General features: G+C 46.9%; 2 protein-coding genes across 4 annotated transcripts; one reads left to right on the forward strand and one right to left on the reverse strand.

The window, feature by feature from the left end:
- The first annotated feature begins 28 nt into the window (after nucleotides 1–28).
- On the forward strand, nucleotides 29–21,680 carry NMNAT1 (nicotinamide nucleotide adenylyltransferase 1). 3 transcript variants are annotated; one of them, XM_028740712.2, is made up of 5 exons: nucleotides 29–163; nucleotides 14,813–14,986; nucleotides 16,720–16,903; nucleotides 18,194–18,333; nucleotides 18,744–21,680. In XM_028740712.2, exons 2-5 carry the CDS (start codon nucleotides 14,869–14,871, stop codon nucleotides 19,148–19,150), a joined length of 849 nt encoding a protein of 282 aa, XP_028596545.2. In that variant the 5' UTR covers nucleotides 29–163; nucleotides 14,813–14,868; the 3' UTR covers nucleotides 19,151–21,680. The 3 variants fall into 3 exon arrangements, with proteins under 3 accessions (XP_028596545.2, XP_028596546.2, XP_028596547.2); XM_028740713.2 differs by lacking the exon at nucleotides 29–163 and adding an exon at nucleotides 12,646–12,718; XM_028740714.2 differs by lacking the exon at nucleotides 29–163 and adding an exon at nucleotides 12,794–12,946.
- On the reverse strand, nucleotides 2,881–12,562 carry LOC114602951 (uncharacterized). Its single transcript, XM_077931390.1, has 7 exons — nucleotides 12,450–12,562; nucleotides 11,165–11,256; nucleotides 10,364–10,426; nucleotides 8,470–8,549; nucleotides 7,310–7,440; nucleotides 5,711–5,777; nucleotides 2,881–4,524 (listed from the first exon to the last, which is right to left on the reverse strand). The coding sequence occupies exons 2-7, from the start codon at nucleotides 11,236–11,238 to the stop codon at nucleotides 4,394–4,396; spliced, it is 546 nt and encodes a 181-aa protein (XP_077787516.1). The 5' UTR covers nucleotides 11,239–11,256; nucleotides 12,450–12,562; the 3' UTR covers nucleotides 2,881–4,393.
- Nucleotides 21,681–22,305: the final 625 nt, after the last annotated feature.

Genomic DNA, 22,305 nt, shown 5'->3' on the forward strand with positions numbered 1-22,305 from the left:
ACGGACACGGCACCTCTTTCGGCGCCCGCGACCAATAAGAAGCTTCCCCGTAGGTACTCGTGCAATACTCTTCCCCCGCAGGCGGCCAAACCCGCACATTTCGGTTCCGTCCCTAAAGGGTTGTTGGCCGGAATCTGTCGGGGAAGAGGCGCCCTCCAAAGTGGTAAGAGCCCATTTAGGGGACCTTATGGGGTCGCGATATGAGGGATGGGTGAGTTGTTTTGGATTAGTGCGGGGTTTTTTTAATGGCGACTGATGAACCGGTGAGGGGACGGGGCTGTAGTGAAGTCAGGGCACCCTTGAATGACCCCGGAGGCAGAAAGTAGTGCGGTGGTAATATAAGTTGATATTGTTCATATTTAGTGTGATTGTGCGTGATGGCGAATGCCAATTTTAACCTGCATTCACGGGGGGGGGGGGATGTATCCAGTCGAGATATACACGTGCATGCAGCTGTAAATGTGTGGTTGCTTTTTTCAGAAAGGGCTAAAATTAAGAATGGGCAACTGAGGATTCATTTCTTAAAATTATATGTGTGATCTTCAGCCATAGCACCCAGGACAGCACATGGAATAAAACCATAAGTTATAAATACAAGGGCAAAGGGCTGGAGATATGAAGAGAGATTTCACCTGGTGCCAAAAAGATGTTTAGCATGGTAAAGAGGGGAATGAGAGGAGAAATAATCACCATCCTCAAATATCTGAACGGCTGTCACATGGAGGATGGAGCAAGCTTGTTTTCTCCTGCTCCAAAGCGTAGGACCTGAACCAATGGCTTCAAGTTGCAAGAAAGAGGATTCTGACTAACCATCAGGAAGAACTTGGCAAGAGCTGTTTGACACTGGCCATGAGAAGTGGTGGACTCTCCTTTCTTGGAGGCTTTTAAACAGAGGTTGAATGGCCATTTGTCATGTATAATCTGGCTGAAATTCCTGCACTGAAGAGGGTTGATGACCCTCGAGGTTCCTTCCAACTCTGTAGTTCTATGATTCTATGCTGTTACCTGGTAGCCCTTCCAAATGTAGGAACATAGCAAGCTGCCTTATATTGGGTCAGGCTATTGGCCCATCTAGCTTGGTATTGTCTGCACTGACTGGCAGTAGCACTCCAGGGTTTGGGGCTGGAGTATCTCCCAGCCCTATCTGGGAATTGACTCTAGGTCCTTCTTCGTGCAAAGCAGACACTCTACCACGGAGCTGTAGCCATTCCCTATAATCAAGGCTATGGTGAAATTTAGGTAATGTGGGTGTGTTGTGGGTGGGAGGTGAGAGATGTCTTCATGTTGTAAGACATAGATAGAGGAAGTATGTAAGATTTTGTATGAACCTTTAAAATAATAATTGTGCATCCAATCTGCTACTCCTGTACATGGCTCAGCAGGCTGCAGGAAGTCACTCTAAGGTGCAGAGGGGAGCACAAAAGTACTTTAGTGCCAGCCAGTTTGAAACTGCCTTGTGGTACATTTGGCAGAAAATCCATCACAGTGGAAATAGTGTGTATGTGGGGTCATTCTGTTGATCTGCAGTCCACTTCTTCATGGGGCCCCATGAGGCTGCATTTTCTCTGTAGGTGAATAATTGGTATCAACTTCTCTGAAAGGCTGAGTGTAGGAGAGGTGGTTTGGGTTTTTTTTTAAGCCAGCCACATTCCTGTACCTTTTACAGCAGTGTGACATGTAGACATTTAGCAGGTGAAAGCTCTTCCTGGCAAAAATTGATAACCAACTCTCATTCAGAGAGTTGAAATTAGTGGAACTACATTACTCACATTTTTCAATTTAAATGGCTCTACTCTGTGTACAGTTTACTCTGAGTAAGACTTTTAAATTTTTTTGTATTACCATTAAAGTGGTACCTTGGGTTACAGACACTTCGGGTTACAGACTCCGCTAACTCAGAAATAGTACCTCGGGTTAAGAGCGTTGCTTCAGGATGAGAACAGAAATTGTGCCGCGGCAGTGGAAGGCCCCATTAGCTAAAGTGGTACCTCAGGTTAAGAACAGTTTCAGGTTAAGAACAGACCTCCGGAACGAATTAAGTTCTTAACCCGAGGTACCACTGTAGTATTATAGCAGTTATATCCCACCCTTTCTCCAAGGAATTCAAAGTAGTGTACATACTCCCCCCCCCCCTTAATTTAAGCCCCACAACAACACTGTGAGGTGGGTTAGCACTGAGAGGCGGTGACTGGCCCAAAGTCATCCACTGAACTTAATGGCTGAGTGGGGATTTGAACCCTGGTCTCCATCACGCTAACCACTACACCACATGGTTTGCCAAACTTTCCCTGTATCCATATACCACCTTTCCTCCAAGGAACTCAGTGGTGGCATACACAGTTCTCTCCCCCTTAACCATTGTTTTCCTTGCAAAACTCCTTTGATGTAGGTTAGGCTGAGAGACTGTGACTGACCAAAGGCTTCATCGCTGAGTGGGAAGTTGAACCCAGGTCCTCATCTGACATTCTAATCACTGCACCACACTTCTGTGGACTAGCATTGGATACAATGCACAGAGAAAATCCATATGTTTGGGTTGCTGTTGGGGTGTGGTGCATGGGGGTATGTGTCAGCTACATGGCCAATCCTGCCCCCACTGATGGAAGTTGTAGTTCAGCAGCCTCTAGAAAATCATACAGGCTAGCCACCCCTAATATACAGGATCAGGATGTGTGACTATAAAGGAACCCAAAGTCAGAAACAGCCAGATGTTTTGCTTCTATTTTGTCTATTTTGTCTAAGAGTCACTGGGCTGAGATGAATAGTTTAAGCGAAATCTTAATTTCCACCTTTTTAAGGCCCCTTGTGCTTAATGAAGGTGATTTCTGTATAAGCATCCTCAGGATTTATTTAATTCCATTTATTAATCAGTTCCAATAAAACATTTCAAAGCCATTTCACAGTAAAAAGATTGTACTGCATGTTCCCTGGGGTAGTCAAAAGTCTTGGCCAGGAACTCTGACATGATCTAACTCTGAATTGTTTAATACTACTAGATCAGAAATGTAACTGCTTAAATTCATCCATTCCTGAAGACAAAATAGTTTTGAAATTTTTTTAAGGCTTCCTAAATACTTTCAAATTCATTGTGAAACAAATGTGAGGTTTGATAATACCGGGGAGAGAGAGTTCTACAGGAATTAGCTCCTCATTCATTGCTGATCACTAGATTGGCTGCTTTTAAAAAAGCAGAGTAAGATCTACTTCCACTCCAAACTTATTACATATTGCTAATTTCAATAGCACCTTTTTAATTTATATGTAACTCTGGTTTCCTCTTCACAACAACTCAACCCTGCTGTATAAAGGTAACAGCCCCATCCATTGCTCCATCCACTTTTTTGCCAGTACCTGTACACATATTTTGCCCCAGACCATGTCCTTCAGTGGCACATGGCCCCCAGAGCTTGCCCAGGGGAGAATGTGGCCCTTTCCTTGGAAAAGTTTGACCACTGCTGCAGTAGGTGGAGAAACCCAGCCTGATGGATGGGGTAATTAATTATTATTATTATTATTATTAATAGCTGGTGCCAGCTTTGTACTGTGGAGTCTGCTCACATGGTGAAGAGATCCGCTTAGAAGCCATTTTGGCATATAATTTAATAATCCATTTGTGCGGCAAGATAAACTCCACACACACAATCACACACCCTAAAGCCAGGCCGTTATCTGGAGAGTTAGAGCCTCCCTTCCCAGGAATATACAATCTGACTATTTTAACAAACTGGAATTTTCAGATCGCCTCTACACAGCTGCCTGTCCCTTCAGCCTGGCCGGGGGGGGGGGGGCAGGGAAGCTATCTGAAATCTTTCTGTTGGAGAAAAAAGCACCCTCCTAAAAACGTCCCCTTAAAGATAAAAGCAGCTGACTTGAGAACAGGCTACTCCCCTCACTTTGAAACTGGAGCTCTGGAGCATCGCCTTCTTCTGTCTCTTGTTCCATACCCGTTCCCATAGCAACCCTCTCCCAGTTAATCTGCTGCAAGGAGCTTCTACATTAAGTCAGGAGTACACATACAAAAGGAGGAAAAGGCTTTGAGGGCTTACTGTTTTGCTCCCTTTCCACAAAAAAAGTATCTGTGGATTTAAAAAAAAATATTATTATTTTTAAAATAGCAGAATTTTCTACAAAAAGATTCTGAAAGCCAACAGCCTCCCAGAGCTATCCTTTAAAAAGAATCCCGAAAGCCACAACTCCCCCACCTGCACCTCAAAAGGCTGCTTAATGAATAGTTAAAATCTTTGGCTATGAATATCTCCAGATCTGAAGGTCTTCCCACTGTGTCTGCTGCAGAGATCAGTCCGTTTTGAAAAGAGGGAAAGAACTGAAGGCAGTTTAGCAGGGCGCTCATCGTGGTAGGGGCAGACGAATCCAGCCCCTGGCAGATTACAGGTCAGATGTGCCACAGGCAGCCACACTCGGAGACTGGCTCGTAACAGATCCCCGTCTTAGTCTCTTTGTTCAGTATCAAGCCAGGAAAAACCACGTTCACAAGCCAAAATAGTCCCAGGACAGAGAAAAATGCTATAAAGGGGGGTGGGGGTGGATGCCATTAGAAGAAAAAATAGCACACTTTTGAATTTGCTGTGCAAGTGCAAAATATCAGGAAAGACCCAAAACATTTCAGCTTTCTTTTCATTTGTTAAAGCTACTAGTCCTCACGATAGTGAAAAAACAACCGTGCATGTGCGCGCAGGTGGAAAGTCAATCTTTTGTGTGCATGCATAAGGGTAATGCAACTTGCTTTTTCTCTTTTGCCTAAATATTTGCTAAAACTCCTAAAACGGAACACATCAGCGTCTAAGCTTTCGGATAGGCTTGTTTAAATAAGCATGTTTTGAGTAGGCACTGAAAAGAGTACAGTGAAGGTGCCTGCCTGGTGTCAATAGGCAAGGAGTTCCAAAGTATAGGTGCCCCCACACTAAAAAAAAATTGATTTTTTTACAACTGCGGAACAAGTATTATGTGGAACCTGTAGCAGACTGAAGCAGTCAGGTCAGTGCATATGGGGTAAGATGCTTCTGCAAATTCAACTGTTAAGACTGAATAGGTGAGTCCTGCAACAAACTAAGGTCAAAAATGAAGGGGGAAATGACAGAGAGAAAGAATGTGTATGGCTTCAAACTGCAAAAAAGTGAAAAACAAGTACAGTGGTACCTCGGGTTACATACGCTTCAGGTTACAGACTCCACTAACCCAGAAATAGTGCTTCAGGTTAAGAACGTTGCTTCAGGATGAGAACAGAAATCGTGCTCCGGCGGCACGGCGGCAGCAGGAGGCCCCATTAGCTAAAGTGGTGCTGCAGGTTAAGAACAGTTTCAGGTGAAGAACGGACCCCCGGAATGAATTAAGTACTTAACCCGAGGTACACTGTAGTCACACCTTGAATGTGGCCCAGTAACAAACAGACCACCATTGCAGATCTCGTAAATCTCTGCTTTGTGCCTGCTGCAGTCTGAATAGTTTCGACCCACAAAGTGGATGCTATTAATGTTTAAACCAAAAATCTGCCATGTAAAATGAAAAATATGCATTTAATGTCACAGCCTAATTTTACCTTAGCATGTGGCCCTCCAGATATTATAGGACTCCAGCTTCCACCATCCCTGACTATTGGCCATGCTGATGAGAGTTGTCATCCAAAATATCTGGAGGGCACTGAGTTGAAGAGGAAGGCTGTTTTAGCACAAAGAGGAAGCATGATACCTACCGGTTGATACTAGACTGCTCACCGAGAGAGTCACTGATAAGTAATAAAGCTCAGGGGTGGTTTTGGCCTATGGAAGACACAACAGTCCATTTGTTAGAAAAGGAGCTTTTTTTTTAATGTTAAGGTCCCATCTGCAGACTTGCAATCTAGTGAGACCCCATAAAGGTCAGAATAACAACCCCATGCATTGGGAGCGTGTCCCACTGTCTTCAAGACAGCCTACTCCCAAGTCAGATTACAGATCAAGTAATAAATACCGGTATATGGAAAGACTGTCAAACCTTGGTGGTCGAATGTAATCCATTCTGGAAGATGGCAAAGTCAATGGAGAAAAAAGAGATAGAAAACTCCCTGGAAGCCATTTGGCTTCCGAAAATCATTCGAAAACCAGAGCAATTACTTCTAGGTTTTTGGCATTCGGGAGCTGAAACGTACGATAACGGAGGCGTTCAGGAACTGCTGTTTGTACTAAAGAGTTATTAAGTTACAGCCCTTCCCTTATGACGTAGGAAGCTTCTTTATTCTGAGTCAGACCATTGGTCCATCCAGCTCAACATGTCTACACTGACTGGCAGCAGCTTTCTGGGGTTTTCAGACAGGGAACATCCCTGAGCCTTCTGCATGCAAACAAGTGCCAATTGCCCTACCACTGAGCGATGATATAAGCAGCTCTTGAGCTCCAGAAACCCTGTGATCAACTCAAGAGCTGCTTATATGAGAGAACAAAACTTGGAATTCCTCCAGCCCAGAATTCCATTTTAAAACAAATTGTGTAGGGCCTCTGGTTAGGGCCACCCAAAAGCCTCGCCTTATTCCGCTAGCTTGAGGGGTGGGGTAAACTTTTCTTTTAGGCATGCCTAAATACAACAGGAAGGGACGTGGGTGGTACTGTGGGTTAAACCACAGAGCCTAGGACAGGGGTGTCAAACTCAAATTCATCGGGGGCCACATCAGCAGTTTGGTCACCCTCAAAGGGCCGGTTGTATCTATAGGACTCAATATAAAAACAAGTGGAGGTTTCCTGAATGCGTGTAAAGAGGAGGTTTCCTGTGTAGAACAGCCGGCGCCGCTAGAGGGCAGACGTTCTCTGGCTTGTAGGCTGCAGCGCATGCGCTGAAGAGGCGGCTTTCTTGTGTAAAAAAAAAAAAAAGCAAGAATAAAAGGTGAAGGCTGGCGGCCGCCAGTGGCTACACGGGCCACATGAAGAGGTCTGGCGGGCCGGATTCGGCCCACGGGCCTTGTGTTTGACACCCCTGGCCTAGGACTTGCTGATCAGAAGGTCGGTGGTTCGAATCCCCGCAACGGGGGATTGGTTGGTCCCTGCTCTTGCCAACCTAACAGTTCGAAAGCACGTCAAAGTGCAAGTAGATAAATAGGTACCGCTCCGGCGGGAAGGTAAACAACGTTTCCGTGTGCTGCTTTGGTTCGCCAGAAGCGGCTTAGAGATGCTGGCCACATGACCTGGAAGCTGTACACCGGCTCCCTTGGTCAATAAAGCAAGATGAGCACCGCAACCCCAGAGTCGGCCACGACTGGACCTAATGGTCAAGGGTCCCTTTACCTTTACCTTTAAATATAACAGAATCAGCAATTACTCACGCATTGTGTGGCTAAGGCAGTAAATACGATGTTGCAAACTCCTTTTGCAAAAGAGGCACCCCCAAAGATGAAGAAAGTGGTCTTCAGCTCCCATGGAACTGGTTCCAGCATGACCAGAAGCAAAGCCAGCCCTGAAAAGATGGGAGGGGGAGCATTAAGAGTGCTAAAAATGCACTTGCACAGAGAAAGGGAGGATACAGGGCTGTTGACAGGTCATGTAGCAAGTTAGGAAGCTGCCTTAGCTGGAGGCAGGCCACCAGCCCATCTAAGTCAGTATTGTCTACACTGACTGGCAGTCGCTCTCCAGGGTTTCAGGCTGGGTTATCTTCCATTCCTCCTGGAGATGTCAAGCACTAAACCTGGAACTGTCTGCATGCAAAGTAGATGATCTGCCACAGAGCTATGGTCATTCCCCTAAACACAAAGTAAAATCCTAGTCCTCATGGTTCTGAATAAAAGGCTGATTTAAACACAGAAAGCTGCAGAGTCAGGCCACTAGTCCATGTAGCTCAGTATTGTCTACAATGACTGGCAGTAGCTCTCCAGGTTTTAGACAGGGGACACCCGCAGCCCAACCTGGAAATGCTGGGGATTGAACCTGGGACTTTCTGCATGCAGAGTTCAGCAGCTGGCTTATGTTTGATGTTTCAAGAAATTGTAGGATATTTCAACTACAAATACACATCACAGAAATACAAAACCTCCAAGTTCCAGCTGCCTTGCTTAACAGCCACAGATTTACCTAGAAGCTTTAAAAATAAAAAAATGCCAGCTGCCATTTCACGTTTCTTGTGGCAATGAGTTTCACAGCTTAATCCAGCATTCTGCAGTGATGCACACCTGGACTCCTAATATTTGCCCCCAGTACTACCTTGATGACAGTGGGCAGCTTCAAGGAAAGGCCCCCAAATGGAGTGTGCAAATGAGCGACAACTCCCGGGTGGTTGTCCCTCTGCCCGTGCAAACCCTCCATTTGGCCCCCGTTCTGTGCACCAAGAGACCCTCAACTGCCTTCAGTATACAACCCCTTAAATTGCACCCTTGCTAGCCTTGACATATTAAAAAAAAATGCAAATTCTGTATGAACAAAATCCTTCTGGGCACATAATTCAGCCCACCAGGCAATGGCAAGAGAGCCAGACAAACCACGGTTTACCCACCAATGGTGAAGAACGTGAAGATGATGCTTCCAACCAGATTGTAGAGGAGGGGCAAACCACAGTAATGAGATGATCTAGGTCTGGGGAAAAAAGGATTGAGGAACCACTGTGGATCTTGAACCAAATGGTTTGGGTCAATATGTGCTTCTTCATATATAGCCTGGGATGTATACACACCCGAAAGTTTGCCCCAGGGTAATTCCAATGCTTTGCCAAGAAAAGCTTAATTCCTCCACCTGTATAAATTATGCCCATTTCCATTTATTTGCCCATTATTTGCATTAATTCATGCTAGTTCAGGGCAACAAAGCTCTTCCTTTGGCAAGTCCTGGTCTCCCTTTTGGTTTCATCCTTGCACTTTTACATCTGCCGTGGACACCTTACGAACTAGAAACTTGATTCTTGTATCTTTAATCAGAAGCTGTGGGTTCTCTAGATGCTAAATTCTGTGCTGGCTATCGATATCTGTACTCACAGTTGCAGGATACAAATAGCCCTGCTTTTTTGTATATCACAGAGCCAGGAGTGCAGGTTAGGAGCAGAGGAAGCAACCTCGTATCTGGTCATCTGGACCAGTGTTGCCTGCTCTGACTGGCAGCCACTCCGCAGGGGCTCAAGCAGAGAGAGGCCTTCCCCACCACCTTGTAACTGGTGATGCCGGGAGTGGGGTGAGGTTGAACCTTGGACCTTCTGCAACTGCAACTCAGGCTAGAGGCCAAATGCATCTCCTCAAGCCTCTCTCTGAGTCCCTCAGGACTACCTCCTGGGGCAGCCCTCCTTATGCCACTGGGAAAGCGTTTTGTCCCCCAGATGTGGCTGAACTACAACTCCCATCATCCTTGTCCATTGGCTGTGCTTTCTGGAGCTGATGGGAGTTGCAGTCCACATCTGGAAGTTGCAGTCCATCTGGAAGGCCACAGGTTCCCGCACCTGAGCTAGACCAGTGTCGTTTCCTGCAACCGACTTCTCAAGATGTTAGGCAGGGATTCTCCAATTCTTCAAGGACTTTTGCACAGCGCTTGTTGAGAGATCTAAACAGAAGGCAATCCACATCCTTTCTGCCAAATGTGGCCCTCCATCTCTCTCTGAGCCTCAGGCATCCCCTTCCCACACAACACACCCTCTCTCCAGCCCACATCCCTCACTGGCCTTCCTTGAGTGTTTTTGCCTGGTTGGAATGTGTCCTTCCGCACTGTTCATGCCTCTTGCTTGACTGGATAGCATGTGAGTGTGTGCAGAAACTAGCCTGTGGTGCAAAGGTAAAATTTGCATCTGTTGCTCCGCCCACCACCAGCATGTGGCCCCTGGAAGATTTCCCAGAAGGAGATGCGGCCCTTGAGCTGAAAATGTTTCTCTACCGCTGTTTTACATCAGGAATGAGGAGCCTGAGTCACCCTCCAGAAGTTGTTAGACTCCAACTCTCATCATCCCCAGCCAGCATGACCTGTGGTTTGGGATGATGGGAGTTGTAGTCCAGCAACACCTGGAAGGTGGGCTCTTTCTGCTTTTGATGCACCTTCCTATCACCTTACACAGGGCCTGGTGACCACAGTCCCTGAAGCTGTTAAAGTAACCCCAAAACAGTCCCACAGAAACTTCCCGTTGAATTTTCAGCCCTTCAGGTTTGGAGTTTGAACCCTCAGCCTGTCAAGGGGCGAAAGACCCGATAGCCTCCTTGCCAACAGAGATTTAAACCAATAAAGACACCCAAAACCAATTCCAAAATCTTCATGGGCCAGGCTGCGAGCTCTCTCTTCTCAACGTCACCACCTCGGGATATTCCAGCCAGCTCCCCCCACGTTCTGGAAGGTACGCAAAGGTGTTGAGAGTCGTCGCAAGCAAGACAGGTGGATTTTTTAAAAAAAAATCAATAGAAATGTCCCTTGCTTTGTACCTTAGCAAGATGTAGAGCTGGAAAATGAAAGCAGCAATTCCAAGGGCAAATATTGCAAACTGCCTAAGGGGGGGGGGAGAGAAAAAACAATGGCATTTGTTTATTTTTATGTTATGGCATCTATATCCCACCTTTCCTTCAAGGAGGTCTAGGTGTGGCGTGCTTGGTTTACATCCTCCCCATTTTTATCCTCACAACAGCCCTGTGGGGTAGGTTAGGTGGAGACACACACCAGAGTCACACCCAGTGACCTTTGTGGCTGAACACGGATTTGAACCCTGGCCTTGCCCAGCTCCTAGCCCAGCACTCACAACACGCTGTTACCTGTGGAGGCTGATCCAATATGGTGCTGTCCCACCAACCTCAGCTTCTCCTCAGGAGGATGGGGAGGAAACTAGAATTCTCTGGCTCTGCTTGTCATTGGCTCTGGCCCCACTTATTGTTCAACTCCCTGCCTTCTGCCCCACTGGTCCCAGTGCACACTAGTCACCTGCCAACCCTTGGGGGAAATCTCCCGCAGTTCCATAGTTCTGGCGGTCACTTGCAAGCAGTGTGATAAGTGGCAGGTTCTTTTTCTTGCAACCCAACCACCGAAGCCATCAAGGAGCAGCTTGGTGGGTAACATTGGACCAGCCTCCTCTCCCCAACCCCATGCTTATCCAGATGCACGTTGCATTGCAGGGGGTTGGACTAGATGACCGTTGGGGATCCCTTCCAACTCCATGATTCTACGATACACCTCCCAACAGCCCCAGCCAGCACAGCCCAAGACGCTGGTACGCCCGAGATAAGGGTTCTTACAGTCTGAGTCGGTGACGCTTTGGGAGCCGTCGGCTGAAGTGGTAGGCTGTGTGAGCTAGGCAGAAATGGATCATAGCGGATCTCCCGAGAACCTGGGGAGGAAGAGCAGAGTCTCCCCTTAGGATCAGTGGGTTGGTTCTTCTGGAAATTTAATGCAAGACCAGAAGCCTACCCAAATACCAGTTCTTTGCCCAACTTTGGCTTTACAGATTTTGGGGGTCAGTCTCCAGGTGCCTCACGCTACATCTCCCATCGGTGTGGTTGGCTGGAGCTGATGGGAGTTGTAGTCCAAAACATCCAGAGGGCACCAGGTTTAAAAGCGAATTGAAACATGTTCATGGAGGAGAGGGCATAAGTGGCTACTAGCCGGGATGGTTATGCTCTACAACTGGATATTACTACCCACAATGGCTATGCTCTCCCTCCATGTAGGAAGCAGGATGCTGGTTCCTGTGCTGTTGTGCTGGGGTCATGCTTTGGGTCTCCCCAGAGGCATCTAGCTGGCCACTGCCTCCTCAGGGAGCACATAATAGCATATAAAAGGTAAAGGGACCCCTGACCATTAGGTCCAGTCGTGGCCGACTCTGGGGTTGCGGCGCTCATCTCGCTTTATTGGCCGAGAGAGCCGGCATACAACTTCCGGGTCATGTGGCCAGCATGACTAAGCCACTTCTGGCGAACCAGAGCAGTGCACGGAAACGCTGTTTACTTTCCCGCCAGAGTGGTACCTATTTATCTACTTGCACTTTTGATGTGCTTTCGAACTGCTAGGTTGGCAGGAGCAGGGACCGAGCAACGGGAGCTTACCCCGTTGGGGGGATTCGAACCGCCGACCTTCTGATCGGCAAGTCCTAGGCTCTGTGGTTTAACCCACAGCGCCACCCGCGTCCCTTAATAGCATATAAGTAACATTTAATTAAAACAGGGCTTCTCAGAAACGAGTTCTTGAGCGTGTACAGAGCGCCTGTACCTCACAATGCATATTATGTGTGTGGTTATGGTTAGAGACATCTGAGGGAAGGAATGGTATGTATATTTAATATTAGAGTGGAGGTGGGGTGATAATTGCATACATTGGATATTTAGAAATCCTCAACATGCAAGAGAGGTAGTGTTCCTGAGTATGTGAAGAGTTCATATAAGCAGGACTGAGTCTTCCTCCTCATCTACAGAAATCTACAAGGGGGGGGGGGGGGACTGACAGCTTCCACCCGGGGGAGACCCCCGGCACAGTTCCGTTAGGGAACTCGGCCCCTTCACCATTTCCTTCCCGTTTTAACCTTACCACCAGCAGCAGATGCCTCGATGAGGTTCAGCACCGCCTGGTCAAGCCGCCGCTTGCAGCCTCTCTGCAGCCGCAGTGGTCGGGCTTTCTCGCCGCCGCCGCCTTCCTCCGGCCCCTGGATCGCCCTCTGCGTGGCCCGCGTAAGCCCCCCCGCGGATCGCCGTCCCGCGCGACCGCTGCTCGTTCCCCTAACGGCAGGCGACCCGGTGCAGGCGGCGGCAGGCAGCACCGACTGCTGCCTGGGACCTTTCAGCTTATCGCTCGATCAGGTTACAGGATCGCTTTCATTCATTCCCCCACGTTTCTAGCCCGGGGCGGAGCTCCGAAGACTACAACTCCCATCATCCCTGGATGGGGCTGGTGGGAGTTGAGAGTCCAGCAAACACTCGGGAGGGACCGGCAGGATCCCCATCTCTGAACGAGACCACCCGCTGCCTTTCCTCCACCACAAAACTCTCTTGGCATCTTCTAATGCAAGGACTCCAGCTTCCACCACGGTGGGGCCTAATGGGAGTTGGAGTCCAACAAAAAGTTCCAGTGCAGGGGTTCCAAATCTTTTCTCACTTGACAATTGCTGAGGGTTTTGGTGGAACGCTTAAATTATTATTCCCCACCCCCTCACTGTAGGAACCGCAGTGCGCTGCTTTGACGTTGGTGGGTTTGCTTCTTTTGCAATGAAGCAGCATGTGAATTTTATGAAAGAAAAAAAAATCAGTCAACAAATAGTGGAACTTCAGGTTTGCAGATTAAAGGGCAGTTTTGAAAGTGGGAGTCCAAGGCTTGAGGCCTGTGGGATAGGGCCCAATCCAAAACAGTGTGTTTTCTTTAAGGCCCTGCTGGAATTCTCAGTGATTTATTTACTGCCTGGGTAGCGTTGGAAAAGTTGGGCTCTGCAACTGGTTCTGAATAAAACCAGTGTGTTTTCTCATATGTGTTGTGTATGTCTGAAATTGTTCGTATTTTGCTTAATTTATTCTGATTTTGCTAGAGAAGGGGCAAAAAGCTACAGGGCAACATTGGAAAGCTGCCAGCTACAAATTGGTAAGAGTCTGCGTAATGTTTGCACATTTAACTGTGGCAACGCAGTGCAGTAGAGCTATAGTTCCCTGTGCAAGGTTCGATCCATGCTAGATTTTTGCAAGTGGTGACATGAGAAAAGGACGCAAAGAAGAGCAGAAAAGTAAGAGGAGGTTGAAAGTTACTTCCGGGTTTCGCCGCTTGCGCATGCGCTCAAGATGACGGCATGCGCAGAAGCGGCGAAAAGCGATGCGCGCATGCACGCGCAGACATGCCATCACTAGATACGTTTACCTCTAGATGAGAACAGGGCTCCGGAATGGATCCCGTTCGTATCTAGAGGTACCACTGTATGTTGTAAACTGCCCTGTGCTCTTCGGATAAAAGGTGGCATGTAAATAAAATAAATAAATAAATAGCCTGGGATCTCCTTCACACAAAAGCAGATTTCCCAGCTGATGAGCTACAGTGGTACCTTGGTACTCAAACGCCTTGGTACTCAAACAACTTGGAACCCAAACACTGCAGACCCAGAAGTAAGTGTTCTGGTTTGCCAACTTTTTCTGGAAGCCGAACATGCTCTGTTTTGAGTGTTACATTGATTTGAGTGCCACGCTTCCGTTTTGAGTGATACTGACTCTGACTGAAATCTTACAGAGAACACAGAGAGAAAATGGCTGCTACTTATAAGGAGAATGAGTCACATGTCAGAGTGACTCAACAGTTAGCAGTTAGGCCTGAATAACTTTAGTAGGCCCAAATGATTGTGCAGTCCCAGCACTTCCCAGCCTGCTTTGCTGCTTCTGTTCTCATGTGTCTTTGTCACATGACACAATGATCTCGTTAGATAGTAAAATTCATGTTAAATTGCTGTTTTAGGGGTTGTTTTTAAACAGGCATGGGCAGACTCCAGCCCTCCAGATATTTGGGACTACAAATCCTATCATCCCTAGCTAACAGGACCAGTAGTCAGGGATGATGGAAGTTGTAGTCCCAAACATCTGGAGGGCTGGAGTTTGCCTGTGCCTGTTTTTAAAAGTCTGTAACGGATTAATCCATTTTGCATTACTTTCTATGGGAAAGTGTGCCTTGGTTTTGGAACGCTTTGGTTTTGGAATGGACTTCCAGAATGGATTAAGTTTGAATACCAAGGTACCACTGTACAGTCTTTTGCTCAACCCACAATAGCACAGGAAGCTACCTGGTACTGAGACAGATTGTTGGTGCTGCCTTTTGTGCGTCTGCATGACGGTAACTTCTGCTTAGCCTCTTGTATTTCAGATATATACATATATAATTGCTTCCTTTGAAACTGAACCTGAACTCCTCCCTCTCCTCGCTTGCAGCGTGTGGTGGCGTTGACTCAGGCTTCCCACTGCATCTGTGGCTCCAGCCAAGTCAGATGGAGAATTTGGACGACAGGACTGAGGTGGTGCTCCTGGCCTGCGGGTCCTTTAACCCCATCACCAACATGCACCTCCGACTCTTCGAACTGGCAAGAGACCACCTGCACGAAACAGGTAACCCCTGCTGCTCCTTTGAGGACCAGCTTGGAATCCTACTTTATCAGTCAAATAATAATAATAATAATTTTAATTTATACCCCGCCCTCCCCAGCCAAGGCCGGGCTCAGAAATATATACAGAAATAACTGAAATAGTTTGCTGGTTTGTGTCATCGTTTATTTTTTATTTTTTATTGGTTAGGAGGGAGGAGGGAGAGGGCAAAGAAAGCTGGTGGCGAATAATCTATAAAATATTGTTCAGCTGAGCTACACCTTGGGAAGCTGTTAAGTCTCCACCTTTCATTCACCAGTATACTGCCTTCTTAGAATCATAGAATCATAGAGTTGGAATAGACCACAAGGGCCACTGAGTCCAACCCCCTGCCAAGCAGGAAACACCATCAGAGCACTCCTGACATATGGTTGTCAAGCCTCTGCTTAAAGACCTCCAAAGAAGGAGACTCCACCACACTCCTTGGCAGCAAATTCCACTGTCGAACAGCTCTTACTGTCAGGAAGTTCTTCCTAATGTTTAGGTGGAATCTTCTTTCTTGTAGTTTGGATCCATTGCTCCGTGTCTGCTTCTCAGCAGAAAACAACCTTTCTCCCTCCTCTATATGACATCCTTTTATATATTTGAACATGGCTATCATATCACCCCTTAACCTCCTCTTCTCCAGGCTAAACATGCCCAGCTCCCTTAGCCGTTCCTCATAAGGCATCGTTTCCAGGCCTTTGACCATTTTGGTTGCCCTCCTCTGGACACGTTCCAGTTTGTCAGTGTCCTTCTTGAACTGTGGTGCCCAGAACTGGACACAGTACTCCAGGTGAGGTCTGACCAGTGGCACTATTACTTCCCTTGATCTAGATGCTATACTCCTATTGATGCAGCCCAGAATTGCATTGGCTTTTTTAGCTGCCGCGTCACACTGTTGGCTCATGTCAAGTTTGTGGTCAACCAAGACTCCTAGATCCTTTTCACATGTACTGCTCTCAAGCCAGGTGTCACCCATCTTGTATTTGTGCCTCTCATTTTTTTTGCCCAAGTGCAATACTTTACATTTCTCCCTGTTAAAGTTCATCTTGTTTGTTTTGGCCCAGTTCTCTAATCTGTCAAGGTCGTTTTGAAGTGTGATCCTGTCCTCTGGGGTGTTAGCCACCCCTCCCAGTTTGGTGTCATCTGCAAATTTGATCAGGATGCCCTTGAGTCCATCATCCAAGTCGTTGATAAAGATGTTGAATAAGACCGGGCCCAAGACAGAACCCTGTGGCACCCCACTAGTCACTCTTCTCCAGGATGAAGAGGAACCATTGATGAGCACCCTTTGGGTTCAGTCAGTCAGCCAGTTACAAATCCACTGAGTGGTAGCATAGTCAAGACCGCATTTTACCAGCTTCTTTACAAGAATATCATGGGGCACCTTCTTGAAACACTTGTCACGATGTTATTTCAATACAGTAATAGCTCGGGTTACAGCCGCTTCAGGTTGCATTTTTTCGGCTTGCGGACCACCGAAACCCGGAAGTACCAGAACAGGTTACTCCCAGGTTTCGGTGGTCTCGCATGCGCAGAAGCACCAAATTGCAGCATGTGCAGACGCGGGTTGCGAACATACATCCCGCACGGATCATATTCGCAACCCAAGCATCCACTGTACTGGTATTCAACAATATGGCGATTTATTGCACAGCCCTAGTCCATCGTCCCAACAACCCAACCCCCTGGCTCTTGCCTTTTGTTGCATTCAGGGAGATACAAAGTGGTGAAAGGGATCATTTCACCTGTGGGCGATGCATACAAGAAGAAAGGCCTCATCAGCGCAAGACACCGAGTGACTATGGCGAGGCTCGCGACGGAGAGCTCTGACTGGGTGGAAGTGGATGACTGGGAGAGCAACCAAAAGGAGTGGCAAGAGACCATCAAAGTCCTCAGGTATTGCCAGGGCTGGGTGTGTGCCAGTGTAGCTCAGCGGTAGGGCACCCGCTTTGCATTCAGAGGGTCCCAGGTTCAATCCCAGGCATCTCCAGGTAGAGCTGGGAATGTCTCCTGCTTGAATCCATGCAGAGCCGCTGCCAGTCAGTGTAGACAACACTGAGCTAGATGGAGCAAGGATCTGATTCAGTATACAGCCAACCTTCCAACAAGCTTTTTAAGTGGGGATGTGTCACAGCCTGCATCTGTATTTGAATTACTTTTAGACAATGTTTTTAGATGTTTTCATGGTTTTGAAACCATACCAGACCCTGTTTAGCTTTGTGATGTGCTATCAGGGTTTTTTTTTTTTGCTGCAACACTAGGTTTTTTACCGTTTGCCATGCTGGTCTTAGGGAGGAAGGGTGGGATATAAATGCTTAATAATCCTCTCCTCCCCCTCCCTTTTTACTTTTTCCCTCCCTCTCTATTTTCTCCTCTCTCCTCCCCCCACTTCTCTGCCCCACCTTCAATCCCACATTGCCTCAAACTGACTGGAAATATCTCAAAAATGTCTCAAACTGACTGTAATTGACCTGTATGAAGGTTTCCACAATATGAAAACAGAGACACTGGACGTACTCTTGTTGCTTATGGAAATATTTTAATTAAAACATTTTTTAAAATAGAAATAAAAACAAATGTTCAATAATGATGATGATACTGTTGTTGTTGTTTTTCTTCTTGTTGTTGTTAATAATAATAAATAGTACAGCTTCCTATGTCTGAAGAGTTGGCCATAGCTCAGTGGTAGAACCCATACTGTGCATGCAGAAGGTTTGAGGTTCATTTTCCTGCAATCCCAGGTAGCTGGATCAATCTCCAGCAGCAACAGAAATGGAAGCCCTGCCTCCATTCCTCTCCCCTTACTTTGCTGCTTCCCCTCTCTCTGATTCTAGATTGTAAGTCCCCCTGCAACAGTCTATTCTCCTATTGTGTGTTCTAAATCTGGGGTAGAGAGCTCTCTATGATGCACCACGTTAGCTTTCAGCAGCCTGCTGCTCTCTGGATGGTTTGGACTACAGCTCCCATCAGCCCCAAGCAGTGAGGTCATGGTATGCGGGGCTGATGGGAGATGGAGTCCAAAACATCTGGAGGACAGCCAGCCTTGTGAAGGCTGTGCTGTGTGTTCATGTGGTGCTGTATTTGCAATAGATAAGAATGGGGAGGTTTTCCCCCAAGGGATCCAAAAGAGAAAAACATATCACCACACCCTCTTTTGCTTTTTAAAGTCATCCTTTTGTGCCACAGGTATCACCAGCAGAAGCTGAAACATTCGTGTCTCACTAACAGCTTTGATGAAGTAGCTCCTTTGAACAAAATGGGGCGGAAGAGAAAACGGGAATCGGGCAGGCAAGTCCCCGTCAGCCGGAATCAACCCCTAACAAAAGGTTCATTTAATATCAAAATTGTAGTGAGCCAGCCATCTCGTATCCAGCGTTGCTTGGAAATTCTAAGGGGGGAAAACCCAGTGTGGTGTTGAAATCAGTAGTTAAAATCAGTGCAGTTTTGAAAGGTTCAGTCCGCCAAAGAATTGTGGGAAGTGAAGTTTGTTGAAGGTTCTGAGAGTTGTTAGAAGACCTTCTCCCAGAGCCACAGTTCCCAAAAGGATTTAACTATCAATCCCTCTTCCCAGGGAACTCTGGGAATTGTAGTTCTGTGAGGGGAATAGGGATCTTACTAACAACTCTCAGCACCCTTAACAAACAAAATACAACTCCCATGGTTCTTCGAGGTAATTTGTGACTCTTTAAAATGGCTTCTAACCCAATAATAATTCCTGTCCCTCCCATTTTGCTAGGTGCCCCCCCTCAGCTGAAGTTGCTCTGTGGGACAGACATCTTGGAGTCCTTTGCAGTCCCCAACCTCTGGAAAGCAGAAGACATTGTAGAAATCGTGGCCAACCACGGCATGGTGTGTATTAGCAGGGTGGGAAATGACGCCCAGAAATTCATCTATGAATCCGAGGTGCTGTGGAAGCACAAGGAGAGCATCCACGTAGTGCAGGAGTGGATTGCCAACGACATCTCTGCCACCAAGATCCGGAGAGCCTTGCGGAGGGGCCAGAGCATCCGATACCTGGTGCCAGACGCAGTTCGAGCTTACATCAAGCAGCACGACCTGTACACTGCAGAGAGTGAAGATCAGAATTCAGGAGTCATCCTCGCTCCGTTTCAGAGATACATGAGGGAGGCCAAAAATAATTGAAGGCGTGGTGGCGGGGCTGGTCCATATGGGCAGGTGGGGTGCTGGCCTGCCAGCTTCAGTCTTGATTCCTCCAAACCCCTCCTTGCTATAGAGTTCCTGGCTGTCACATTCCTCCTCTTTAGTTTCAGTGATGCCCCTTGTAGAACACAACAGCAAGGAGGATGAAAGCAACATTGGAGTGAGTTGGCTCTGCCTGTCATTGGCTGTGGCTCAGCCTATCATTGGCTCTGCCTCCACTCATCGCTGGATGGCATCACTGAGACTACCTTACGCCCCACCAGTCCCAATGGGCACTAGCCCCCATTGAATTTGAACAATCCATCTTTAGATGGGAGAGGGAGGAGAGAGAGGGAGAGTTTTATCAGCTTAGAGTTCTATTAGTGTGTTTTATCAGCTTAGCATTGTCACAGCCCCCAAAGCCATCCCCATGCATGCCAGGGACTGGGGCCTTATGTAGTTGCCAGATGATGTGTCGAAATCACACACACACACACACACACACACAGCTTCTCAGCCTTTCTCAGCATCTTCATCGGTGGAAACCAGCAAGTGATTTTTTTCATGGCACAATTGCCTGAGAGTGCCCATGGGTTGAGCTGAGGATCTGGCTGCTGGTCAAGAGGTTGGCAACCAACCCAACTATGTGAACCTGAATCCTAAGCATTGCAGAGTCTTCTATTTAAACACACGAACAACAGGCCTGATTGTAATGCACCAGCACTTCTCTTCTTTAGGACAGGCCTGCAGAACTTTGGGCACTGAGGTTGGACAGAACCCTTCTGTTCTTTGCTGTCCCAGGCAGGCAGCGAGACTGGGAGGTTTTTTGAGCCCACCATGAGCCAGTATATACAACACACGGTGTATCACCACCTGGGTGGACCAGGAGTTGTTCAGGTCTGTTCTGCTGTCCCCTTGAGCTGCTAAGCACCATTGTGCAGCCTCTGGCCTCCCACAGAGGTAAAATCTGCAGAACAACTGTGACTAAAGGGTGGAATGGACACACCCACATCTGATTGAAATCTGGCATCTTGGCAACAAGAGTTGAATGCTTGCTTTATTACTTTGAATTTCTTTGATTCTAAGAATATGTGATTGACTACTCTTCCTGTGTGCAAACTGGTCACATAGCCCTTGTCCACTCTAGATGCCACCTAGAATTTGAAGTGCCTTGCAGGTTCATCAGCTCCTACATTTCACAGAGTGGCATTCTCCTCCTCTTGTTCGTTTGACCCCTGCCCCTCCTTTCCCAACTGTGGTTGCAGACTCCGTTTTGCAGGTAACAATGATGACTGTGAACTGAATGTATCACACTGAGCCTGGTGGTCAGAATTACATTTCCACCAGTTTTAATACTAACCATGGTTAGCTCAAACCAGAGTTTGCACACCCAGTTCCAACCTAGCTGCAGACTCTGAATTGCAGATAGCTATGGTAAGCTATCAATGCACAGGTAACTATGGCTGGCTCCCAAAGGAAACAGATAAGGGAATATGTGATGAACAGAGGAGGAAGAGCAGGAACCAAGAGGAGGTTTTCCGTCTCCTCTCCAGTTTTCCTCTACATGAATGCATATTGGGAAATGCTTTTCACAGAAAGACTGCATGCCTTTGAATCTTTTAGCTCTGTTGGTTCAGAGCCGCCAACAGAAAAGAAAAGAAAAATCAACAAAGCTTTGGTCCTCTTAAACTTCCATGACTCACACATCAATTGAACAGAATTTTTGTGCATTTCCCCCCAGCACTGTCATGTGATTCAAGAAATAAACTATAGGGGCTATTAAAAGAGATCTCAAAAGATGTTGTAGCATATACCACCGCCACCCTGTGGTGATGTTATTAAATGATACTGGGATTTGCATGAAGAAAGAACATAGAATATTAGTAATTTAATTTAGCTGGAGCAAGAATGTTCCTTGTAAAAACAAGAGGAGAAGAACAACAACAGGAAAAGGAAAAACTGTGACAATGTGTTAGCAACCTGCAATTACTGCCGTTCAACAAAGCAATCACAAGGCGATAATGCATTTATTGTATGTTATATTTTGTAAGATTGGGGAGAATGATCACATACTAGAGAAAGAACAACGCACAAGAAAACCTACAAAGGCTATCAGTGTTGTTATGTTTCACATAATGGGTGTAACAGATGAGGCTTTGTCTTTATTCAGTTACTGAATGTTCTTGTATATCGTGTGTGTACAAATACCCGTTTCAATTTTTGGTGACTTTCTTCTTTACAATTATTATTTTTAAAATGAATAATTAACAGGAACAGAACAGGGTCAAGAGTTTTTTGTTTACGGTCAGCTTTCATTGCAAAATTGCACTTTGCCCTCCCCACAGCTGCACAACCAACCCTTTAAAATCATAATGCTGTAGTGTGAGAGCGTTTGTGTGTATGCCCCTGCACTTTACCTCTGCAACGCTAGAGAGGCGCTGTGCGTGAGCCAGGAGATCAACATGTGATATTTTGATAACTTCCTTACTCAACAAGTTTAGAATATTACAATAAAATCAGTATGACAAAATCAGTTCACAAGCTGTGTGTGTTCCTTTTGCACTGGGATGGAGGGCCTTTCCCTTCTGGACAACTTTCCTGGGGCCGCATGCCAGTGGTGGGCAGAGCAACAAATATAAATTTTACCTTTGTATAGGGGACTAGTTTGTACACCCACCCACACCCTCGCTTCTCCATGCTCCCATCAAGGCAAGGCAGGAGCATGATCGGAGCTGAAGGACATAGTCCATCCAGGCAGAAATGCATGAGGAGGGGGTGAAGGAAGGACAATGAGAGGCGTGGCCTGGGGGGAGGTGTGGCTTGTCAAGAATCCCAGGGGCCAGATAGACAGGACTGGAGGGCCTCATTTGACACCTGGATCTAAGAAAAAAGCTTTTTTTCCTTGTCAGCGAAACTCACCAAATCAGCTCAGCCAAGCAAGACTATGGGTTATGTTTGGCTAAGGGATATTGCCACTTGAATTTTCAACAAATCCCAAGTCCCTTTATATATTAGAGGGACGAAGAACCATTTTTCAGCCTGAGGTTCACAACCTCCCAGGGCCATGTTCCAGTGGTGCATTGAGACAAAGGCACAAGTGGGTGAATGGTAGACCCAGGGGTCATTTACTCCAACCCCCTGCAATGCAGGAATCTCAA

This window comes from Podarcis muralis, chromosome 7 (assembly GCF_964188315.1).
Source record: "Podarcis muralis chromosome 7, rPodMur119.hap1.1, whole genome shotgun sequence".
Taxonomy (NCBI): domain Eukaryota; kingdom Metazoa; phylum Chordata; class Lepidosauria; order Squamata; family Lacertidae; genus Podarcis; species Podarcis muralis.